A 25,796-nucleotide genomic window follows, 5' to 3' on the forward strand; every position below is an offset into this window, starting at 1 on the left:
GTCTATTATGAGCTTAAACCGGCGCACAATTGAGAACTAGGTTGAACCACGTCTATTATGAGCTTAAACCAGCGCACAATTGAGAACTAGGTTGAACCACGTCTATTATGAGCTTAAACCGGCGCACAATTGAGAACTAGGTTGAACCACGTCTATTATGATCTTAAACCGGCGTACAACTTAAACTCTGTAGTTTTAGTACAAGTCTTCTAATTCCAAGATTTAAAAACCAGAACTCAATCTAGACGGGTATTAAAGTTTGGTAATAAAGATAAACCTTATCTTTGAAAAGTTAGAGCTAAGATAAATTTAGCTGTTTAAAGATTAAATCCGTAATATGCATAATTATACCACTGGCCTCGATACAAAAAAAAGAAGGAGAGAAAACTTAAAATGTTTTGTCCTTTTCACATAGATCCAGGCTGCTCATGAGGACTTGGTTGAATTTCAAGTGTCGTAACGCCTAGCCCTATGATTTTACCTCAGTAACTTATTCATACTTTTAGGTAGCCCTAGACATGAACATTTTAGGTAGCCCTAGACATGAACATTTTAGGTAGAAATAGACCTAAACATTTTAGGTAGCCCTAGACCTGAACATTTTAGGTAGCCCTAGACATGAACATTTTAGGTAGCCCTAGACATGAACATTTTAGGTAGCCCTAGACCTAAAAATTTTAGGCAGCCCTAGACATGAACATTTTAGGTAGCCCTAGACCTAAACATTTTAGGCAGCCCTAGACATGAACATTTTAGGTAGCCCTAGACAAGAACATTTTAGGTAGCCCTAGACATGAACATTTTAGGTAGCCCTAGACATGAACATTTTAGGTAGCACTAGACCTGTACATTTATAACTATATAACACTTGTTTTTAGCTTCATTTTTTAACAAGTAATTCGCATCACTTTTTCCGCGAGAGTCTGCAACCATTGGGTCACTGTGTCATAAAACTTTAGAATCTTCATTTCAAAGCATAATATTTTTAAAGCCGAAAGTTAAAAATGATGCCGTAAATGGGGTTAAAGTTGGATAGATAGTTAGAAAAGGATGTATGTATTGAGAAATATATTTGCAACCTTTGAAATAAAACAAAGGTAGATTTTTACAAATTTCCAATAACGTTCTTTGAACTTTGGTGCTCTAAATTTTGAGCTTACGTCATCGCACTATAAGTAGCTTGATCCGAGTCGGTATAACATGGTCCGTATATTCATTCAGTCGTACTATCCAGTCTGGATTTCCCAGTATAGAGTCGACCCAGAACGTGTTATGCAACAAATGTAGCCTGGCAAGATTACAGTGCATAACTGCATTTCAAAATTAAATATTTTGCCACTTTGTATCTTCTTAGTCTACAATGGCATGATATCCATATAGATTAATAATAATACAGATACGACACTAGATGTCTTCTTTTCAAGATTTAAATCGTTCACTATTATTATGAGCTAGAATCCCAAAGGAGTTACGTGTATGCTGCGTTAAATGACAAGATAGAGAGGGAGCATGCGCGTAACTCTTTCGGGCTTCAGTCTCAGGGTGTTTGTGAACAAAAAACCATTAAATCTTGAAAAGACGACATCTAGTGTTCTATCTGTATTGTTATTAATCTATGATGATACTACTGCTAACTAGACATACGGAGAAGATAGAATGTATGTGATATTACTTGCACGATTTTATGACATCGTATCTCCATTAGTTTAGTTTGACGCGGAAACGATTTTATTAATCGCTTTGGAAAATATGTTTGATCAGGGTAAACATTTAGCTTTGCGTAATAAAAACAAACTTGTCTAGCGTGCAATTTTAAAATTTGATTTTGCATCTCAAATAATTGTAAATTATCTATACAGTATCAGCATTTTGAATGTTTAAAAACCTGTAGAAACTATGATTTATTATGAAATTGCTGAAGGGCCGGGCGTTGTCCCTGGAAAATTTTTTTTTAGCCTATAACACCCCCCGACCACCTATGAGTTTCCACAAAAAATTTTAGCCCAATCGGTCTAGCCTTTTGGCTGGCTATACGCAACATATATTTATACGAATATCTTGTTTTATTATATAGATTAGAAATATTATTTTACCATATTTTATTTCATAATTCCTATTTTAATTTTTTTTTCTAGACCTTTGCTCTCTGCAGATCCCTATGATGTTTCTATTTCCTCCAAGGGAAAACAGGTGAAATAAAAATTAAATCCGATTCAAAGAACAGCTGATCTACTGATTAACTTTGTCAATGTCCTGGCTTGTCTTTGCTGCATAAAAATACTAAGCTCTCTTTTAAAACACAAAATAAAAACTTAAAGTCTGAAAAAATAAAGGTATCCTTATTATTTTTTCTCAAACATAGATTTAAACTTCATATATAAATGATTGTAAAATTATATCGCCAACTCTCCTTTTAATAATTATTCTAATTCAAGTCAACAAACATTTAATGTCATCACGAGTTTAAAGAATATTAAAAATAAATGTTTCTGAAAACTTGATGGGAATGTTTTAAACTCCAAGAGCTGAGGGTTAAAGATAAAACTATAATTTTCAGCAGAAATTAGCTTGTAACATTAGAGTGTGGGAATTTGTGTTAACTAGAATAGAAAATGAGAATTTTGCAAGTTGCAATGAACTATGCAAATATGAAAGAAAAATGAAATTTGCAAGTTGCAATGAACTATGCAAATATAAAGAAAAATGAGAATTTGCATGTTGCAAAGAATTATGTCAATATATAAGAAAAATGAGAATTTGAAAGTTGCCATGACCAATACAAATTGAAAAAAATGAGATATTGCAAGTTGCAATGAACAATGCCAATATGAAAGAAAAATGAGAATTTGCAAGTTTCAATGAACAATGCCAATATGAAAGAAAAATGCGAATTTGCAAGTTTCAATGACCAATGCCAATATGAAAGAAAAATGAGAATTTGAAAGTTGCAATGAACAATGCCAATATGAAAGAAAATGAGAAATTGCAAGTTGCAATGAACTATGCCAATATGAAAGAAAAATTAGATATTGCAAGTTGCAATGAACTATGCCAATATGAAAGAAAAATGAGATATTGCAAGTTGCAATGAACTATGCCAATATGAAAGAAAAATTAGATATTGCAAGGTGCAATGAACTATGCCAATATGAAAGAAAAATGAGATATTGCAAGTTGCAATGAACTATGCCAATATGAAAGAAAAATGAGAATTTGTAAGTTGCAATGAACTATGCTAATATGAAAGAAAAATGAGATATTGCAAGTTGCAATGAACTATGCCAATATGAAAGAAAAATGAGAATTTGCAAGTTGCAATGAAATATGCCAATATGAAAGAAAAATAAGAATTTGCAAGTTGTAATGAACTATGCAAATATGAAAGAAAAATGAGATATTGCAAGTTGCAATGAACTGTGCAAATATGAAAGAAAAATGAAATTTGCAAGTTGCAATGAACTTTGCCAATATGAAAGAAAAATGAAATTTGCAAGTTGCAATGAACTATGCCAATATGAAAGAAAAATGAGAATTTACTAGTTGCAATGAACTATGCCAATATGAAAGAAAAATGAGAATTTTCAAGTTGCAAGGAACTATGCCAATATTGAAGAAAAATTAGAAATTGAAAGTTTCAATGAACTATGCAAATATTAAAAAAATGAGAATTTGAAAGTTTCAATGAACTATGCCAATATAAAAGAAAAATGAAATTTGCAACTTGCAACGAACTATGCCAATATAAAAGAAAAATGAAATTTGCAACGTGCAACGAACTATGCCAATATAAAAGAAAAATGAATATTCAGACGTAATACCGTTTTTATGATTTTGCAAATTACTAAACCAAAATAATTTAAAGTGCACGGTACTTCAGGCCTATTTTCTTCTGAAAAACATTACTGTTGATTTCTAATGTTTTTTTTTCGTCTACAGTTTACATTTTTTTCGTTTAAAACATGAATTCTGCAAAAAAAAAACAATTTATGTAAATATTGCCAATCCCGGCTTTTTTTCTCACCTTGTATATTCCATACTCCATAATCAAGCTGATATTTATGATAATAAAAATTTTTTTGGCACATTTTGCTTGTAATATCCAGCTTACCGAATGCTATCAGCAATTATGCTAATTACTTTTTTTGTAGGAAGTATTTTGGTCTGTAGGGTATAAGAAGGCGGATCTTAGAATGAATAACAAACCTCTTAAAAATCAAGGTAAATCAGACGTTTCCGAATGTTATCATAAAAAAAGTCAATTTTAAAACAAAGGAATTGAGTCTTTGCCACAAACTCTAATGTTCTAATCCCTCTATCTTTGGACCCCAATGTAGTAAACCTTTGATATCTCAAACTTATATAAAAATGTCAAAGGTCTAAGACATTGGGTGCAAAGATATAGGGAAGAGAAAATCAGAGTTTGTGGCAAAGACTCAATTCCTTTGTATTAAAATTGACTTTTGTATGCTAACATTCGGAAACTATTGTGTACCTAGTAACCTGAAGTAGGAACTATTGTGTACCTAGTAACCTGAAGTAGGAACTATTGTTTACCTAGTAACCTGAAGTAGGAACTATTGTGTACCTAGTAACCTGAAGTAGGAACTATTGTGTACCTAGTAACCTAAAGTGGGAACTATTGTGTACCTAGTAACCTGAAGTAGGAACTATTGTGTACCTAGTAACCTAAAGTGGGAACTATTGTGTACCTAGTAACCTGAAGTGGGAACTATTGTGTACCTAGTAACCTAAAGTGGGAACTATTGTGTACCTAGTAACCTGAAGTGGGAACTATTGTGTACCTAGTAACCTGAAGTGGGAACTATTGTGTACCTAGTAACCTGAAGTGGGAACTATTGTGTACCTAGTAACCTGAAGTAGGAACTATTGTGTACCTAGTAACCTGAAGTGGGAACTATTTTGTACCTAGTAACCTGAAGTGGGAACTATTGTGTACCTAGTAACCTGAAGTGGGAACTATTGTGTACCTAGTAACCTGAAGTGGGAACTATTGTGTACCTAGTAACCTAAAGTGGGAACTATTGTGTACCTAGTAACCTGAAGTGGGAACTATTGTGTACCTAGTAACCTGAAGTAGGAACTATTGTGTACCTAGTAACCTGAAGTAGGAACTATTGTGTACCTAGTAACCTGAAGTAGGAACTATTGTGTACCTAGTAACCTGAAGTAGGAACTATTGTGTACCTAGTAACCTGAAGTAGGAACTATTGTGTACCTAGTAACCTGAAGTAGGAACTATTGTGTACCTAGTAACTTGAAGTAGGAACTATTGTGTACCTAGTAACCTGAAGTGGGATCTTTTGTGTTGTAAATCTCAGGATTAAACTTTGATCTTCCTCTAATCTTTGCAACTTAATTTTGTAATTTTTTGATAATATAAAACTTAAAGATTTATTTTATATAACAGAATTAATATATATATATAAGGTCTACAAAGATACAGGGGTTAGAAAATCAGAATTCGTGGCAAATACTCAATTCCGTTACTTTCTCTTTTATATCCCGTAGTGGTCATACCCTGCATGGAGAACTTTAATCTAATTAAGGGATCCATGCATTGATTTAATGATTCAAGGCGGAGAGCCACCGCTGGCGAAGCTTGTGTATTTTCCAAAACTTGTTTTTAAAGAAATTTACAAAATTACTTTAATATTCATAAAAAATAGTATTGAAGAGAATTATAAAATACAAACAATTTAACGGTAACATAAATGTAAAATTGATATTACATGGTTTACTTACACAGAATCCTAGAATGAGACTGCAGAGACGACTGTAGGGAATTTATTCTGTCTGTTTTCTTGATTCTCTACAACCTTAACAATTATCATTCTTTACCTAATCAATTAAAAACACCAGAAAAAGACTTTTTTCAACGCAAACGATATAATTTACCTTGGAATTGCCATCTAACGAGTTTTAGTTCATCATCACAGTCTCATTTTGTCTTCTATTTATCTATTTATCTATCTATTCCTAAATCCAATCTATATTGAGTTTGGTTATTTATCTATCTATTCCTAGATCAAATCTATATTGAGTTTGGTTATTATCTATTTATCTATCTATTCTTAGATCCAATCTATATTGAGTTTGGTTATTATCTATTTATCTATCTATTCCTAGATCCAATCTATATTGAGTTTGGTCGACCTGTAACCTGGAATTGTCCTTTAGAGAAACAGTTACACAAACTTCAACCTACAGTTGTCAAGACAGGTAAAGAGATATATTTTCGAAATAATAAAGCACTGATATGTCAAGCGGGGTGCAATTATACTCGGGCTTAAGCTTCCGTACATTCTGCCTCCTCACATCGTACGTAAACCTGGAGGTCGCTGGGTGCAATTCAAACTGCCATATAAATAACTTAGCCATAGCTGTCTGGCCAAGGGCTAGACTTTTTTGGCTGAATTTTTTTTTTGTAAAATTCCAACAGGGCACCTCCGGGTGCACATAAGTTATAAAAAAATGTTAATTCCACAATACGGGTTTTTTTAAAAGTGTTTTATTTATTTTATGGGCAACGCCGGGGACTTCACCTTGTTTTATATAACTTTTCTTGTGACTTTGATAATTAACAAACTGACTCTAAAGTTAAATTGGAAAGAAAAAAAAGTTAGTCAAACAACGGCCAATTTTTGCTTGTTTATGAAGTTGAATTGAATCAGTTTTATTCTAGAAAAGAATATAGACCATATCAAGCAACGTAAAAGAAAGGGAATGTGGGGGACAATGCATATTTTAGTTATAAATGACATGATTAATATGTAAAACTGCATAAAATAAGATTCCCATGAAATATGGTCATTATTAAAAGGGTTAACAATGAGTAATTTAATTTTTAATCTTTTCAAAAAAAATTTTAAATATATTTTCAATAGAGAGACGTTTTTCAATCAGATTCAGAGCTACAAAGAATTCTTCAATAGAAATTTTTATCAAAGACCTTTTATTTCATGAAAAAGTAGCATTCTTAAATTAAGAAGAGCACAATGTCTTTGATTAAAGTTCTTAAATCCCCCACAGCCCCCTCACTCGGGCCCCAGCAGGTTTAATTTAATTGTACAATTCTAACGGTACCTTTAAACCATTTCCCTGAGTAAAAAGGACAGAAATATCCTTGTTTTATATCTGAAAAAGGACAGGAATATCCTTGTTTTATATCTGAAAAAGGACAGGAATATAAATGTTTTACTATCTAAAAAAGGACAGGAATATCATTGTTTTACTATCTAAAAAAGGACAGGAATATCCTTGTTTATCTATATGAAAAAGGACAGGAATATCCTTGTTTTATATCTGAAAAAAGGACAGGAATATCCGTGTTTTATATCTGAAAAAAGGACAGGAATATCCTTGTTTTCTATCTGAAAAAGGACAGGAATATCCTTGTTTTACTACCTGAAAAAAGGACAGGAATATCCTTGTTTATCTATATGAAAAAGGACAGGAATATCCTTGTTTTATATCTGAAAAAAGGACAGGAATATCCTTGTTTTCTATCTGAAAAAGGATATGAATATCCTTGTTTATCTATATGAAAAAGGACAGGAATATCATTGTTTTACTATCTGAAAAAGGACAGAAATATCCTTGTTTTATATCTGAAAATGGAAAGGAATATCCTTGTTTATCTATATGAAAAAGGACAGGAATATCATTGTTTTTCTATCTGAAAAAGGACAGGAATATCCTTGCTTATCATTTGAAAAAGGACAGGAATATCCTTGTTTTTCTATCTGAAATTGACAGGAATATCATTGTTTTACGATCAGAAAAAGGATAGAAATATCCTTGAAAATGCCAAAAAATAAAGGTTTTTCTGTGAGAGTGAAGCTCCCTTTTTTGTTATTAGAATATTTCGCTTATTTTTCAAAACTGCCGTTCCCTGACGTCACATCGCCCCAGTTCCACCCAGTTCTAATTTTAACCCCACCATATTATCATAAAAATAAACTAGTCATAAAATAGAGTTAACACTGTTAATCCAGGATAGGGGTCTAACTTTTTACATTCATTCCTAACATCTTTGAAGGAAGGGAGAGAACGAGATTCATGTTATTTTAGGAATTGTACTTTTTTTCTTTTATTTCGTTCATGTGAAAATGAGGTTTGGTAACAAACGAAACTGACATCAGAACTTTTGAATTGTAAATCTCGGGATTAAACATTGATCTTCATCTAATGCAGACCTATACGGATTAATTTTATTCCTCTTCCATATTCCGTGGAGGTGATATCTTGTATCTTAATTGAGGGATCAAGCATTGATCCACAAATTTAGAAGCGCTTACATTGGATATCGATATCACCCCTGCAAGATTAAGTTCCGTCCGCTGACTCTAATCACTTTCCCCGTGATAGTGCAAACGGTCTACAATACGAGATTTAAAAAATAGAAGAATAAGAGAGTTTTGGGAAGGTTCAGTTTCTTTAGAAATTTCTTTTAAAAATTGACAATCTTTTTTAAACAACTTGTAAAAGCTACCGACATTCTCTTTATTTTTTTTGTAAAGGAATTGAGACCTTGCCACATACTCTGATTTTATAATCACTATATCTTTAGAATCCAATGTCGTAAACCTTTGATATTTCAAACTTATATTATTTGATCTAACAGAATTCATAGTTTGAAATATCTAAGGTCTACGACATTGGAATCCAAAGATATAGGATTTAGAAAAGCAGAGTTTGTGGCAAAGACTCAATTCCTTTACTTTTAAATTATTTTAGGGCTCACTGAATCTTATTCTGATGACTTTACACACACTTATAAAGGCAGGGGTAAGATTTATTTAGATTCTTATTTTTAATGTTTTTGTACTTTTAGAAGAAACTCTGACACTTTGCCCTTGTACACTTAGATCTTAATTGCTTTTTGTAAAGTTGGATCAATTTTCTTGAAATTGTTTCCTCACTGAGTTATTATATTTCATTGTATCCCTGGACATGTATAATCCCAGATATATGAAAACATAGCAAGAGTTTTTTATGATGTCGTATTACATATTTAAGATCAAATGCCGCGGAAAAATGAGTTTAATATTAATATATCAATTGCATCCATATTTCAGGTCTATTAATTTACCTTGAATTAAATTAAACTAATAATGTATTAATATATCTGGGATTCACTGTATGAAGTATTTTAGTAAGAGTCCGTTTTTAAAAAGTAATGGGCAAAACTCTTCTCGATTTGTGCACGTAAACTTGCAAAGTGTATAAAATCGACTAAACCGAAACCATTTAGAGATTTACAACAGTTCATTTAAGGCTACAAACAGATTGTTATGAATATGAAAGAAATTGAGTCTTTGCCACAAACTCAAAATTTTTATATTTTTTTTGTTGCAGCCTGATCGTGTAAACCTTTGATATTTTAATTTTATTTTGTGAAATATTCTTTACATTCTTTTCTTGATAATTTTAAACAAATGCTCGATATAAAATTTTTAAAGCACATTTATAATGACAGTCCACGTCAAAGTGAAGTAAATGTATTTAAATTTAAATAAAAAATAAAAAATTAAACCTTTCAATCATGTAAACTCCTCTTATTATAATAGCTAGAAAGAAGAACAAACTTGCTTTAAATTAAAAATATGTAGCTGGATAAGTTTGCTATCCTCATACCTGTGCATAAAATCAAAACTCAAGAAGCTACGAGGTCACTAAGTCGTAAAAGTAATGTGGCATCAATTTAGTTCGATATCACGGATAAAATGTAAAAGCTTGTTTAACAGTGTGTTTTGTTATGCTTTATTTTTATCGTTGATTGTTTTTTTTACATTTTCTTTCTTCAAATGTTTTTATTAAAGGTTTGTTTTGTTATGCTTTATTTTTATCTTTGATTGGTTTTTTACATTTTCTTTCTTCAAATATTTTATTAAAGGTTTTTTTTGTTATGCTTTATTTTTATCTTNTTTTTTTACATTTTCTTTCTTCAAATGTTTTTATTAAAGGTTTGTTTTGTTATGCTTTATTTTTATCTTTGATTGGTTTTTTACATTTTCTTTCTTCAAATATTTTATTAAAGGTTTTTTTTGTTATGCTTTATTTTTATCTTTGATTTTTTTACATTTTTTTTAAATGTTTTTTTTAAAGGGTCAAGTGAGAAAGATGAAAACTCCATTAGAAGAATTGATCTTAATTACGATGAAGGTAATATTTTATTTTTTGATTCTATAGAAAAGGTTTTTTTCATTTCCTTCAGAGATAGATACAAATAAACCAACAATAGATAAAACTATACATTTGCGAAACTTTTTCAATATACTGGAGAATCCTACACGAAGACGACAGAACCTCTGACTCTTCAGTAAAATTAAATTCAACCTAAAGTCTGACCACGTCAACCTTGTTGTACCGGCTAGTCCTATTGAGTGTTTGCTTTATTTACCCAATTTCCGGGCGATACAGTACACACTGGGACTGGAAAGGTTTACCCGACCCGACAGTAATGTTCTGAGAGTAAAAATTATAATTTGAGTTGGTTGACCATTATAGGGAAAACTTTAATTAAATTTCCGGAAATTCCTCCTGACCTTGGTTTTCTGGGTTCGAGAGAAAACTGTGCTCTGCTGTCTTTTTGTAGAACTATCCATTATTTTAAAATTATCCCGTAAATGTATAGTTTTTTTTAAATAATTACTGAATGATTTAGTTTTTGTGAATTTTATCTTTCTCTTAACGAAATGCATAAAGACACTATAAAAATACCTTGTATAATTGATAATCATTCTACATTTATATTCACTAAAGGAAGCAGATTTGTATTTGCATTTTTATTGTAAAAAACAGGGGGCACTGTACCCCTCCCCCCTCATGGATTTCACCCCCGCACCATCACAGTAGAAAAATATGGAAGTAAACATTTGAAGTCAAAATTCCAAAATATTTAAAATTTTTAGTACTTTTCAACTTTCCTAGATACTGATGATTACAACTACGATTACACCTACACAGCTGAAGATGAATATCTCAACAATAAAAAACGATATAAGCCCTTTTCCTCTCCATATCTCCCGCCCACCCCCCCTCAAAGACCACCCGCAGCAGGTGTAAAAAACTCACTAGAGGGCGGGGAACCTAGGCCAGCCCTAGACAATTCTAGGCCGACAAGCCTGGACATGAAGGACGCACTTCAAGCTCTTCAGGCACAGTTTCCAAAGGTAATCTGATGACTTTACACACACTTATAAAGGCAGGGACAGCAGGTGTAAAAAACTCACTAGAGGGCGGGGAACCTAGGCCAGCCCTAGACAATTCTAGGCCGACAAGCATGGACATGAAGGACGCACTTCAAGCTCTTCAGGCACAGTTTCCAAAGGTAAAAATTAAGAAGAAAATTTTATCTTAATTTTAATTAAATTTGTCATAACTGAAAAAAATTATATCTATTTTTGAACTGTTTTATTCCATACTTAGAGAAAAAAAAACATCAATGCCTTATAGAAAAAAAAAAATTTCAATTTCAACATTTTTGGATTTTTGAATCTACAATTCTCGTTTCATAATTTATTAAATACTAGGCTTCCATGGTGCTTTAGGGTCCATCTTTAAATTAACTTTTAACATTTATCATTTTTTTTTGTGGATTTTTTTTTCAATTCTAACCATCCTTAAATCGTCACCTGGGATCATGTCAGGTCCCACAAAAAAAGTTGGGCCCGATCGGTTCAAACGTTTTGACGTTTATCGGTTATAAACAAACAAACAAACATACAGACACCATGAAAAGCAAAGTTTATTTATAGAAGAGATTTATTTCTAAACCCGAAATTTTCTGTGAGAGTTTTTTGCCAATTAGGACAATTTACAGTGATGCAGTAGAATTGAAAGAGAGATAAATCTCAAAAAGACATTCCCCTTTCCCCCACCCCGCCTTTTAAGTAAAATATGAATAATTTTTCAAAACTAAATTGATTGATTGTCAGAGAGCCGATGGGCAGAAGACGACCTTGGAGTTAATACCTGAACTTAATAAGTTCATAAAACCATTCTTCCCAAAAGGTAAATTATAATAAAGCATTCGTTTAGCTTTGGTTTTGCATAATTGGCTACTCACTATTTACTCTTGTTTTCTAATCCTTACATCATAAAATTTGATATTTCAGACTATTAAATCTGCTTTAATAATTTAAAGTTTTAAATTCAAAAGCCCCAACCTCTAGACGTTTTGTGTATATGGACAACTAACAGTGACATTAGGTTGCAAAGATAATTGGATTATAAAATTAGGAGCTGAATATTGAAAAACTTAAAAAGAATTGCTTAACATTTAAACATACGCATCAAACTGAAAAATTTTCTAATTTAAACAACTTAAACTTTTTTCTTTGTTTTTAGGCCCTCCGCCCGGAGCAACTCCGCCTCCAGGTGCACCGCCCCCTGGGGCAGCACCAACACACCCTCCGACCCCGTTAGACTCGAACTGGGAGGTTCCATCACTAGGTTAATATTTATCCTGCGTGTTTGAATATTTAAAGAAATGTAAATATCTAAATACTTATACTATTATTCCTCAAAATAGCCTATGATTGGATTACGCCAAGTTATTTAACTACAAAGGAGACTTCACAGACGACTGTACAGAATTTATTTAGTCATTTTTCTTACATTTATGCCAACTGGAAACTTGTTTCTTTCTCAAATCAAAATACCGTTGAAAGACCTTCAATTTAACCTTCAACGTTAATGTTATATTTAAAGAGTCGTAACGAAAATCTCATTCTTTTTGGATAACCCTGTACTTAAACCGGTTCAAATCCTTAATCACCGATTCATAAGGATTGAATAAGTAAATCGGCGACCTAGGATTAGGGTTTCCAAATCGTTTAGCGACAATTTTTCGCGATATACGTGTTGCCCTAAATTTCGCATTTTTCTTAGAAAAAAAAGCGCAAAGATTTTCATTATTTTTTGCGAAATTCCGCATTGGTGCGTTCCCAACGAAACCTTTCGCTAAATTTCGCATTTGCTCGCTAAAGTTTTCGTTCGCTGGAAACCCTAATTTTCTACTGGGATTCATTAAATTCGATTCCTGTATTGTTTTCACCATAGAGAATAGAATATATATTAGAAGGGAATTTAAAGAATCTCTCGGTATGAATTTTTTCAGTCCCTTTCAGCCTGAAAGGAAGTTCAAAGTGTGCAAATCATATAAATGTTCACAAATTATATGCAGTAGAGTACATTAATACAGTATGTTCCCTAGACTATTCATTTCAATTTTGAATTTTTCAAACTGTTAAATAAACTTTATAATGAATTAGGTGAATAAAAAACATCATTTGATTAATAATATTTATTAGTAATCATAATAATTATGTTTTCTATATTATTCTTATTTTTCATATGCTTAATTTGGAACAAATTATATGGCAAGAATTTCTGGTAAAAAAAAATTCGGATATAATAAATATTAAGTATGTAACAAAGGGGGGGGGAGGAGCGTTCAGCTCAGAGAAATGAAAAATAAAGAGTTTAAAGCTTGTTTGTTTTTGCCACAACATAAAATTTCCTTTGATCATTGATGGCAAAAATAAACTTTGATATTTCAAACTGGTTGCCAAGGTATACGAATTTAAAATCAGAGTTTGTCGCAAACACTCATTTCTCTATTACCGTAAGATGTGGGGGGAGAAAAAAAACCGCCACTAACTTATAACAATGCAAACAATAATATGATGTTAGTTATAACAAAGTTTTTAATTTAAACTTTAAAAGTTTATTTTTTAAACGAAAGAACATTGCCTTGTTTTGAATCATAATACAAATACAAACCCATAATATTTTGATAAAACTATGCTGAAAAAAGGTTCTATTAAAAGTCATAAAAATGATTTTAATAACGCTTTCTTTTGTGACTTTTAGACACTCAGATTTTATCCCCGAGTAAAATTATTTCATATTTTATTTTATTTTATTTTACTTTCGGAAAACTTTTTTCTTTTGATTTTCTTGCATAGCACACAGACAGGTCTGCCGCTTTAGTAATTGTAAATTGGCGGTACAGTCCAAACTAGCACGGCAAAGGTTGGCCCACCTCGGATATTTAAATATACGCCATGCAGTTGTGCACGATATAAAGACGTCAAGATGTCTCTTAAATATTATAATTATTCCAGGTCTAGGAGAGCATGGACATGCCTGGTATATAAACGGTGAACTCGCACCAGACTTATACCTTGCAAAGGGTATACAGTACACATTCATAGTGGAGGTAGGTTATACAGTACACATTCATAGTGAAGGTAGGTTATACAGTAAAGGTAAGGTATATACAGTGCAGTAAAGGCATGGAGGGTCATTTTTTTAAATGAGGAGGCTCGGAGATAATTTCGCGGGGATCTTGGCGCTTTTGCAGCCCCTGCCTCCTTGCACAGTATTGTACATATAGAATTATAATTTGGCTTTATTATTTTGTTCAGGGAGGAATGGGGACTGATGACAACGGAGTGATCCATCCTTTTTATCTTACCTCCGACATTGAAGGAGGATATGGAACAAAATCAGATTACGAGGCCCAGGTTAGATCTAGTGTTAATTTATTTAAAGAAACACATGTTTATCTATGTATATACATGGTTACCCACAATGGATACGACTTCAGAGACGATTGTACGGAAATTGTTCGGTCCATTTTCTTGCTACAGGGTTCTGTGTAGGCCGAAACTGGTTTATTTCTGTGCTTAACCATTTAATAAACTAAGTAAAATACTTAATTAAAGGCAGAAACCAAAAATCAAGCTTAAAATCGTCATATTTTTAAAGTTTTGGGTCGTCTTTACTGTTTCATACTTTGTGGGTAACCCTGTAACTCTATTCTAATGCGTTTTTGCATTTGTCAATCAAGAGATTTTATATACGCTTATTTAGAATTAAGGATCGCTGCCAAGAAAGTATATCTTAGTAATCAAATAAATTCTTAAAATTGGACCAACAAAGAAGAACCCATGTGAACTGTTTTACAGATATAATTTTTTTATTGTGACATGCGCACGATACACCTTTCATGTGGTGATTAGAGGTGTAAACTGTAAACAAGTGTTTGGCCCATCATCCAATGTCTCTTAATTTTGGCGGTTTTTTTTTAATCAACCACAATCCAGGAGACAATGTTATGATATTTATTATACGGAGAGTTTGAAATTCTTTGAAAAAATCAAAAGATTTTGTTCTTTGAAGTTTATTAGAATGGAAACAATTTAAAAGAATAATTTAAATTTTCAAAAATTTATTTTCTGCTTTAATTTTATCCATTGTTACCAAAATGAATGGTGAAGTAAAATATCCGCAAATTAGAATAGTTACTGCAGTCTCTGTATAATGATATTACTAAATGCTATATTCAATACTTAGTTCCTAAAGACTCTGAACTTAACATGCCAATATTACAAAGCCGATTCGCCGTATAGATACTCAAACTTAATGCATCTCTTTTTTCAGGTATCTCTTTGTTCTTAGCTAAGAACTAAATAATCCGATGAGTTAACGGATTTTCGCGTTTTACTGTTCATTAACGATCTCAATTTATTAAAGGCGAATTAACGGTCGTTATTTTAGAAATCGCTGACGATAATTTCATGCTTTGAATAGTGTAAGAATATTGGTTGATTGGGAAGAAAAAACATCCAATCACATTATTTTTTTCTTTAAAAATCTCAAAATTATGGGGTTTTGCCATTTTTTGAAGGAATCTTCTGTTGATTTACATAACCCTGCCGAAAATGGAACAATGTACAGTCCAACAAAAACTAAAATTTAAAGGTCAAGGTCAGTCTGCTGCTTTGAAAACATTCTTCTAACTTAGAATCTCTCTAGAGGGGTTGATTCATTCCCAGTTTGCTATATATATAGTCTATATGTGTACAGTTTGCTCAAGCTGGTTAAAAGTCAACCTGCTACTTGAAATGAACCGGAGTTTATATAGTGCTAAAGTTTAACATAAATTCCGTTTAGTCGATCGTCTCTGAAGTCTTATCCTTTCTCAGATGGAGGAAGTGTACGGTGGAGTATCCTTTAACAGTCAAGGATTACCTGTTCCCGCCATAATGGGTCGTCTTTGTATCTGGAGAACTATGCGCTCACCTCAAACCTACGCTACATATCAGGAAAACCAATAAAACATTATTTACGAAAAAACAAGGAAAGGGGGTCTAGGGATGGTGTACATTTTCTTTCGCATATTTAGACTGTTCGTGAACTAGTTTAAGGAAAGAAACAACAGAATGTAAATAATGCTGGCTGTCCTACCATCCCGAAGAATTTTGATTGGGTAATTAAATAGGGACCAGAGCGCTCAACCAACTCTATATTTATATATATATATATATTATTTTTGACAAAAGAAACAATCTTTAGTTTCTTCAATTGATTTTGTTCTATTCTTGATATTTTCTTTTTTGTTAAATCTGTTCTCAAAATCATTCTGCTTCTACTGTCGAAAGGTCAATGCTGATTTGATAGATTTCTAACACTCTTAGGAATCTATATAAAGGACTGTTAAGAAAATTTCAAGTAATCTTCTATTTATAGAGTGGCATGGTTTGCACACAACGATACCTTTAAGAAAGACATTTTGTATCTTTAAATGTGTTGAATTTTGACAATTTCCGCCTTTTATTGTTGTTGTTGAAATGCATAAGTCAATTTTAAAGAAAAATGCAAATAAAAAGAATTGAGAGAAGAGGAAGAAAAAATAATTATACAGGCCCATAAATAAATAGAGGATTACTTGAAATACAACTACAGTCCCTTAGAGATAAAGAAGAAAATCAGTATTCATCTATTTTCTTTCAAATTCTAATCAAAACAAATTACATTTCTATCTCCGAAAAGAAAAAAAAGTTTCTTATTGGTTTGAATTCAGGATTTTAAAGCACAGTTGAAGTTAGAATGCCAGGATACAGGGAATTCAGGTGTACTACGGTAAGAACAATTATTCAGGTGTACTCAGGTTAGAACAATTATTCAGGTGTACTCAGGTTAGAACAATTATTCAGGTGTACTCAGGTTAGAACAATTATTCAGGTGTACTCAGGCTAGAACAATTATTCAGGTGTACTCAGGTTAGAACAATTATTCAGGTGTACTCAGGTTAGAACAATTATTCAGGTGTACTCAGGTTAGAACAATTATTCAGGTATACTCAGGCTAGAACAATTATTCAGGTGTACTCAGGTTAGAACAATTATTCAGGTGTACTCAGGCTAGAACAATTATTCAGGTGAACTCAGGTTAGAACAATTATTCAGGTGTACTCAGGTTAGAACAATTATTCAGGTGTACTCAGGTTAGAACAATTATTCAGGTGTACTCAGGCTATAACAATTATTCAGGTGTCTTTGAACGTTTGACAATAAACATCTGTCAACGTTTGATCATGAACATCTTTGAACATTGAACCATGAACATCTTTAAATGTTTTATAATAAACATGAAAATTGAAAATGAAAATTGGGTGACCTATTATGTTTCCTTAATTTAAAAAAGTTGGTGATAATTTCTGTGTTTTCTGTCAAAGCTTAGCTTAGTAACATGCAATTCTGATTTGTGACGAAATATCTCAGTTTAAAATATAAAGTAAGTTTATGTAAAAAGAAGTTTGCACTGCAATTGAGTTTTTATCAAAAACTTAAATTGTCAAATCCCTATATATTCACAATCTGATGGACGATGGTATAAACCTTTGATATTTTAAACTTTGAATATTCGATCCTACAGAATTTAAAGTTTGAAATGTTAAAGGTCTACAGCATTGGGTTGCAAAGATATTGAGATTATAAAATAAGATTTGGTTGCAAAGACACCAATTATTTTGTTTAGATATGAAGCAGATTATGAATCCCCATCCATCATTTACTATCAGGTACATCTTGGTTTCATTTAATCAATTATGATTTTCTCTTAAAGTTGAAATAGCCCGCTGTGTCTTCAACTCTAATCGTAAATTTGCAATTGTCTCATTGAAAATTGACGGAGCCTGAGATATCATTATTTTTTTAACTACAAAATAAATGCCAGTAAAGTCATGTGATCACTGCACAATGTACACTCCATGTCAGGGTACACTGAAGTTTTTTCAATAAAATTCTAAAACATAAATGGTTAATATTAAAGGGACTGCATAGCGTACAATTTCAAGTGACCCTTCATGCAAAGATGGCAATGCCTGATTCACAACGGTAACCTAAAAATTTTCACCTTATCATAATGATTTTGGAAGATTTTGTAGTTTTTCTAGTTTAATTCTGATGATTTCTGTACGTTTTCCTGCAGTAAAACATCCGAAAGTCACTTTTGAAACCATATAGTATTAAAAGTAAAAATATTGATTTATTATTCATACTTGATCAAAGCTTTTAATGGTACCAATATGAATCATGGAATCCTTTATGCATGGAGGGTCACTTAAAATTACGCGAACAGTCCCTTTAATTTTTGTTTATTTACAGAGCTTTACAGAGAAGTTTGTTGGTGGGAAGATTCACTTGTTAGAGTACTGTAGTAAAGATATTTCTAAAACATCTCTCTCATCAGACAAAGAAGACAATAAGACTCCACGACCACAGGTAAGTTACAAACAAGACAATAATACTCCACGACCACAGGTGAGTTTAGACAATAATACTCCACGACCACAGGTAAGTTACAAACAAGACAATAATACTCCACGACCACAGGTAAGTTGCAAACAAGACAATAATACTCCACGACCACAGGTAAGTTACAAACAAGACAATAATACTCCACGACCACAGGTAAGTTACAAACAAGACAATAATACTCCACGACCACAGGTAAGTTGCAAACAAGACAATAAGACTCCACGACCACATGTAAGTTACAAAAAAGACAATAATACTCCACAACCACAGGTAAGTTGCAAACAAGACAATAAGACTCCACGACCACAGGTAAGTTACAAACATAACAATAATACTCCACGACCACAGGTAAGTTACAAACTATAATACTCCACGACCACAGGTAAGTTACAAACAAAACAATAATACTCCATGACCACGGGTAAGTTACAAACAAAACAATAATACTCCACGGCCACAGGTAAGTTACAAACTATAATACTCCACGACCACAGGTAAGTTACAAACAAAACAATAATACTCCACGACCTAAGGTAAGTTACAAACAAGACAATGATACTCCACGACCACAGGTAAGTTACAAACAAAATATGATTGTTAACTAAATGTATTTAAAGTTTATACAGGGTTGCCCACAAAGAATAAGACTTTGGGACCTGAAATGCTTCAAATGAAGCGATTTTGAATTTGGTCATCTTAAAAAATGTTTGTTAAATGTGTAATTATGACTTTTGTTAAAGATAGAAATACGTGCAAGGATGTAGGGATACATATTCATTTAAATGATATCATCAGTCGTCTCTGAAGTCTCACTCTTTGCGGGTAACCCTGTAAATCGTATTCTAGAGTGTTTACGGGTTTAAGATGATTATATGTTCTGATATAGTTTACGGGTTTATAATGATTATATGTTCTGATATAGTTTACTGGTTTATAATGATTATATGTTCTGATATAGTTTACGGGTTTATAATGATTATATGTTCTGATATAGTTTACGGGTTTAAAATGATTATATGTTCTGATATAGTTTACTGGGCCTGGTAGTTCCTATAGTTCCTCAACACCCCGCAGTGTTCCATTGTTACAGAATACAGGAACAATATTTAAAAGGTAATAACTTTGAAGGTAGTAGCACTAAGTATAGATGTGCTTGCTTTTTGGAACAAATAAAATTTTACTTGAACGATGGTGTCGTTCAGACCAAAACAAACGATGGACGAACGACTGGGAATGTTCGGAGAAATGAAAATGATATGTTTTTTCAAAGCGTAAAAGAAAAAAAACTATTTTAAATCATTCGAATGAATTTAAAAAAACGGGTTTTTTTTACGGAACGAACAAATTATCCGAAAGTGTTTTAAAAAACTATCGATTTACTTACGAACATTTTTTTGGAACAAACTTTTTAAAATCTATGGGTTTTTTTACTGAACCGACTATTTTTTAACAAACTTTTAAAAAACTATTGTTTTTTTTTACTGAACAGACGATTTTATCCAAAAAGCAATTTAACTGAACGAATCTATTTAAGTGGAATCGTTAAGTGAGAAAACTAACGAAAAAGATGGAATATAAACGATAATTTAGATAACGAGCAAAATATTGTTTCTTGAACAAGTGGAAAAAACGAAGGAAGTGGGTCGTTAACGAACTATAAACGAACTATAAATGAACAATAAACGAATCTCTACCACAAAGCTAAAAAAAATGATTAAAACTCGATATTGACTATAGATTTTATTTATTTCAAGTTAAATAAGTGAAAAGAAATAAAACGTTTAAATTATTTACAGCTTTTTTACAGGGAAGTTAAGGAAGTTTTATTTTACCAAGTGATCAGTAGAGAAAACCCAAGTAGAATTTGTAATCTTCCGAAAAACATTTAAACTTGATACCAATACAGAATTTTGTATATTTTAATGGAGTATTCAAACTAGTGAGAAGAGTGTAATCCATTTCTTTGACTTGAGAAATCTTTTCAAATATTATTCCTTATTGGATTTTCTATTAATATTATGTATTTATACTTATTGTAGTATAGTTATATAACAGTTTCTTTATGGTTGAGATCTTTTGAAAATGTATTTTTTATAATCCTCTGACTAGATTTTAAAACCTATGTTAATAGAATAAACCAGTTCAAATATTTAAAGAGAAACGTCCATATATTCCATCAAAGAGAAGGAAGTCTGCTGGCTTTAATACTCAAATTTTCTTCTTCTTCAAAAAGCCAAGTGCAGGCCACAATTTTCTGATATTTTCCCACACTGTGATTTACCTGGTAAAAATTGGCTCTACATTGGATTTTTCTCTTTTAATTGTTTGCCTTACAGGACTGCAACTGAGCCTTAAAAGTCAAAGTATGGGGGAGTTACATTTTTACCCACAATTTTGCCCATGTTTTTGAGAATTGCTGTTTTATTTTTAATTTAAAAGACATTTATATGTTAATTTTTTAAAATTTTAATTTGAACAAACTTCTATAATGATGACATTTTCGCAAAAATTTATCATTTTCGAGAAATTTTCTTTCAATTTTCGTTCGATAAAAATCGAAATTTTTTCATTTCGCATTAAGAAGATTGTATTTTGGAAAAAAAAGATTTAGAATGAAAGGTTGAAAATTTTAACGAACTTTGTGAATTTCTTGAAAATTTTGCAAGAAAGGTATAGGCTGTAGCCTAATAATTTTAGGAGTTGATCGCGTTCTATCTGATGTTCTTGTCTAGAGAAATTGATATAAAGTTTTCAAGATATGGACATCAGATAGAACTAATATTGTCGCGATCAACTCCCAAAAGATTTAGGCTTCATTTTACCTTAACAGTCCCTTTAATATTCCCAATTTACTGACAGGAATCCTGGAACAGCGACGGTAAGGGCGAAAGTTCCTCGAACCTCGGAGAAACCAACTAAAAATAAAAAGAAGAAGGAAAAAAGTAAAAAGAAGGTCTGTAATGGAAGTTTCCAGAATTCCATGCCGCAGTTTGAACATTTTCCAGTCACCGATATTTTAAAGGTAAGGTGGTCAGGTGAGGGGGGGGGGGTTAATGTGTCCAACTGGCTAACTCATTTATTATCAGTAGTAAAATTTAGAAATACTAGGCTTTAAGGGCGCGCGCGCCCATCTTCTGTTTGAATTGTGAACATTTTCTCTTTGTATACATTGTTAACGAAAACAACAAAACATTTTGCGGAATTTATCTTTAAAAAAAATGGATTTTCAAAATTTTATGTAAATTGAATTTTGTTGGAGGCAAATTTCTATCATCCATAAACTCCTTCCCTGATTTTTTTTCATTTTTCATGTCTGTTTACCCAATTCTTTGAATTGGGTGTCAAAATCTACTACAAAAGCTACTTTAAAATGCCTTTTGCCGTTTTTACAGGATTAAAATTAATTAGATACCCATATAGGATTAGACCTCAGAAACGACTGTTACAGAAATTATCTAATCCTTTTTTCCAATTTATGGTTCCCTACAGCTTTTTCAAATTCACGGTTCCCTACAGCCTTTTTTAAATTCATGGATCCCTACAGCTTTTTTTAAATTCATGGTTCCCTACAGCTTTTTTCAAATTCATCTTTCCCTACAGCTTTTTTTAAATTTATGAATCCCTACAACTTTTTTCAAATTCCATGGTTCCCTACAGCTTTTTTCAAATTCATCTTTCCCTACAGCTTTTTTTAAATTCATGGTTCCCTACAGCTTTTTTTAAATTCATGGTTCCCTACAGCTTTTTTCAAATTCATGAATGCCTACAGCTTTTTTTAAATTCATGGTTCCCTACAGCTTTTTTTAAATTCATGGTTCCCTGCAGCTTTTTTAAAATTCATGGTTCCCTACAGCTTTTTTTTAAATTCATGGTTCCCTACAGCTTGTTTTAAATTCATGGTTCACTGCAGCTTTTTTTAAATTCATGAATCCCTACAGCTTTTTTTAAATTCATGGTTCCCTACAGCTTTTTTTTAAATTCATGGTTCCCTACAGCTTTTTTCAAATTCATGGTTCCCTACAGCTTTTTTTAAATTCATAGTTCCCTGCAGCTTTTTTTAAATTCATGGTTCCCTACAGCTTTTTTTAAATTCAAGGTTCCCTACAGCTTTTTTTAAATTCATGGTTCCCCACAGCTTTTTTTAAATTCATGGTTCCTTACAGCTTTTTTTTGCCAAATTCTTAATTTATAATGAATGGACTTAATTTCAGTCAAGAGCCAAAGACTTAAAGAGGTTTTTGTTGTCATTAAAGTCTCATCCGATGTGGGTAACCCTGTATAGCAATCGTAAAGAATTGTTATCCCCAGTTTGTTTCCTTATTTTACTCACTTGTTATCTGAATATGAACAGGTTTCTTCCTGTACAAATAATTTTGTTTCCTGTATTTAAAGTATGCATTAAACTTAATTTACACTTTGATCGCTGAATTAAAAAGCTGTATGTCGTCTTGAAAGCCTTATACTTTGGGGGTAACCCTGTATGTTTCTAGGAGGGCTTAGATGATGACTGTAATGAGAATTTCACAAACTTTGATTGGAATGATGATGATGATGATGATGATGATGATGATGAATATGAGGATTATGATGATTACGTTCAACCAACAAGAAAACCTCTGATTTTTAAACCTCCTCCATTCAAAACCTCTTCCTTGGGTATTTTCTCAACCTCTAAACCTTCTGTGTATTCCCCCACCCTGAGATCTGGACCTATACCAGAATTATACACAGACAACTTGAACTCTGGACCTCCTGCTAAACCTGCAGACTTTGCCTTCGATAGGTTTGATGACAACGGTAAGATCAAAAATACATTCTTGTGTTCTAGATTCTGTTTTTCTTATTGATAAAGAGATAATGTCGTCGTTGTCGAGCTTTTGGTGAGAAACCAAATTTAAAAACTGATAAATTTTCAAGTAAAAAAATGTGAATTTATATTCATACTTTATCAGACAAAGACTTAAAGGGACAGACCGGCTATGTAGGGTAGTTAAAGGGACAGACCGGCTTTGTAAGGTAGTTAAAGATAAAAGGGACAGACCGGCTATGTAAGGTAGTTAAAGATAAAAGGGACAGACCGGCTATGTAAGGTAGTTAAAGATAAAAGGGACAGGCCGGCTATGTAGGGTAGTTAAAAGGACAGACCGGCTGTGTAAGTTAAAGATAAAAGGGACAGACCGGCTATGTAAGGTAGTTAAAGATAAAAGGGACAGACCGGCTATGTAAGGTAGTTAAAGATAAAAGGGACAGGCCGGCTATGTAGGGTAGTTAAAAGGACAGACCGGCTGTGTAAGGCAGTTAAAGATAAAAGGGACAGACCGGCTATGTAGGGTAGTTAAAGGGACAGACCGGCTATGTAGGGTAGTTTAAGGGACAGACCGGCAATGTTGGGTAGTTAAAGTTGAAAGGGGGTCTCCAACAGTATTCTAATGATGATGATTTCTTCCCAGACTTTGTTTCGTTTTTAAGTTACATATTTGAATTTCAATGAATTTTATTATTAAAAGTATATATATATATATCCTCTTGAACGTTATAAAACGTGTTTTGTTGTTTTAGATTTAGTTAATTTTATTATTTACTGATAAAAAACAGGACGAAATGTTACAAATCTGTTTTGAGTAGACAAACATGTTTTATTATCATATTACACTGAAATATTCAGATAAAATGAATATTTCAGGTATTTGTTCATGAATAAGAAATAGTATTTACCAAAGACGGTAGAATAGTATTTACTATCTAAATAATTCCTCTATCGGTATACTGTATAATGATATACTGTATATAGGTGTACTGCAAGGAGAATTGAATTTAAAATTCGGTGATGGTGATGGACCAAACCTCTGTAGAGTAAAAAGTAGATGTTAGTTCCACATTTATTGAAAATATATTTCGGTCTGGGTTGACCCTCGTCAGTTCTTGAGATTGAATACAAGGAGGGGGCAATAGGGTTTCCGTACACTTTGCTGTGACGTTTTTGGACTGCTGGAGAACTAGTTTTTGCGTAACAACAATAATAAAGATTGTAAACATTAACACAAATGATAAACAGAAAGAAATTGAGTCTTTGCCACAAACTCTGATTTTTAAATCCCAATATATTAACAACCCAAAGTTGTAGACCTCAGAAATTTCAAACTATGACTTCTGTTATATCAAACAATCAAAGTTTGAAATATCAACGGTTTACATAATTTGGTTGTAGATATTTAGGTATTAGAAAATTGGGATTTGTTGCAAAGAGGGGGGGCACGCGTAGAGGGGGGGGGGGGGGCGCGGCCCCCCCCCCCTCGTACGCCCCTGATGGAAAAATCAAAGGTTTAAAAGGTCTGGTTAAAAATACCAGAAAAGTATCTAACCAGACCAAAAATTGAATCACAAAAAGTTGTCGCCAATAAAAAATACAAACTCGAAAATATGAATTAATGGCCATTGACTTTTAAAAATGGTATTCTTAAAAATGTCATCACTAAGGATATTTGTTAAAAATAACATTTCATACAGAACAAACATCCCCCCTCCCCCCCCCCCATCACTGAAAGCAAAAACTATTTCTTATCTCGAAGCGTCACAATCAAAAAGTAATTTTAGGTAGAGTGTCAAATTCTGGAAATTCCGCAAAAAAGGAATTTCGGGCACCCTTTTCCGTCGGAAAAAAAGAAAAACATTGCCTTCAAACTTCCGGCAAAAACGGAACCGGAATATCCGGTGGATTTAGGGTAATTATTATTATGCTGAGTAACACTTTCGCCGGCCCAGATGTTCACCTAGGACACTTTCGCCCAATCTAAATTCGCCAATATAATATTCTTTTATGATATTTGCAAACTTTTTTCATTAAACATATATAGATATTTAAGTGCTAGGCTGTGCAATATCTTGGATCTAAAATGTTTAGTTTTCTGCAAACTGTAAACTTGGCAATAAATCCTATTTCTTGCAAAAGTATAAAATTATTCTGGTTTACACCATACACAAACAATCAGTTTAATATTAAAGTCAAAATGTTTTTTGTGGGACTAATACCGGGGAAACATGAAATATTGTGGTTTCGTGGGACTAATACCGGGGAAACATGAAATATCGTGGTTTCGTGGGACTAATACCGGGGAAACATGAAATATCGTGGTTTCGTGGGGCTAATACCGGTGAAGCATG

General features: G+C 32.5%; 1 protein-coding gene across 1 annotated transcript in view; it reads left to right on the forward strand.

The window, feature by feature from the left end:
* LOC111710680 (uncharacterized) overlaps window positions 1-25,796 on the forward strand; it is a 54,900-nt gene that overhangs the window by 18,667 nt on the left and 10,437 nt on the right. Inside the window, exons 16-33 of the mRNA XM_023484800.1 lie at window positions 2,136-2,190; window positions 4,149-4,218; window positions 6,148-6,240; window positions 8,758-8,808; window positions 10,129-10,185; window positions 10,954-11,082; window positions 11,241-11,353; window positions 11,961-12,036; window positions 12,373-12,477; window positions 14,154-14,248; window positions 14,457-14,555; window positions 16,020-16,139; window positions 16,898-16,956; window positions 17,854-17,896; window positions 18,483-18,599; window positions 19,666-19,748; window positions 21,495-21,657; window positions 23,126-23,432. Coding sequence (XP_023340568.1) covers window positions 2,136-2,190; window positions 4,149-4,218; window positions 6,148-6,240; window positions 8,758-8,808; window positions 10,129-10,185; window positions 10,954-11,082; window positions 11,241-11,353; window positions 11,961-12,036; window positions 12,373-12,477; window positions 14,154-14,248; window positions 14,457-14,555; window positions 16,020-16,139; window positions 16,898-16,956; window positions 17,854-17,896; window positions 18,483-18,599; window positions 19,666-19,748; window positions 21,495-21,657; window positions 23,126-23,432 — 1,835 coding nt within the window. The remainder of the gene's footprint in view (window positions 1-2,135; window positions 2,191-4,148; window positions 4,219-6,147; window positions 6,241-8,757; window positions 8,809-10,128; window positions 10,186-10,953; window positions 11,083-11,240; window positions 11,354-11,960; window positions 12,037-12,372; window positions 12,478-14,153; window positions 14,249-14,456; window positions 14,556-16,019; window positions 16,140-16,897; window positions 16,957-17,853; window positions 17,897-18,482; window positions 18,600-19,665; window positions 19,749-21,494; window positions 21,658-23,125; window positions 23,433-25,796) is intronic.

The sequence above is a fragment of the Eurytemora carolleeae genome, unplaced genomic scaffold (assembly GCF_000591075.1).
Source record: "Eurytemora carolleeae unplaced genomic scaffold, Eaff_2.0 scaffold1086, whole genome shotgun sequence".
NCBI classification, from domain to species: domain Eukaryota; kingdom Metazoa; phylum Arthropoda; class Copepoda; order Calanoida; family Temoridae; genus Eurytemora; species Eurytemora carolleeae.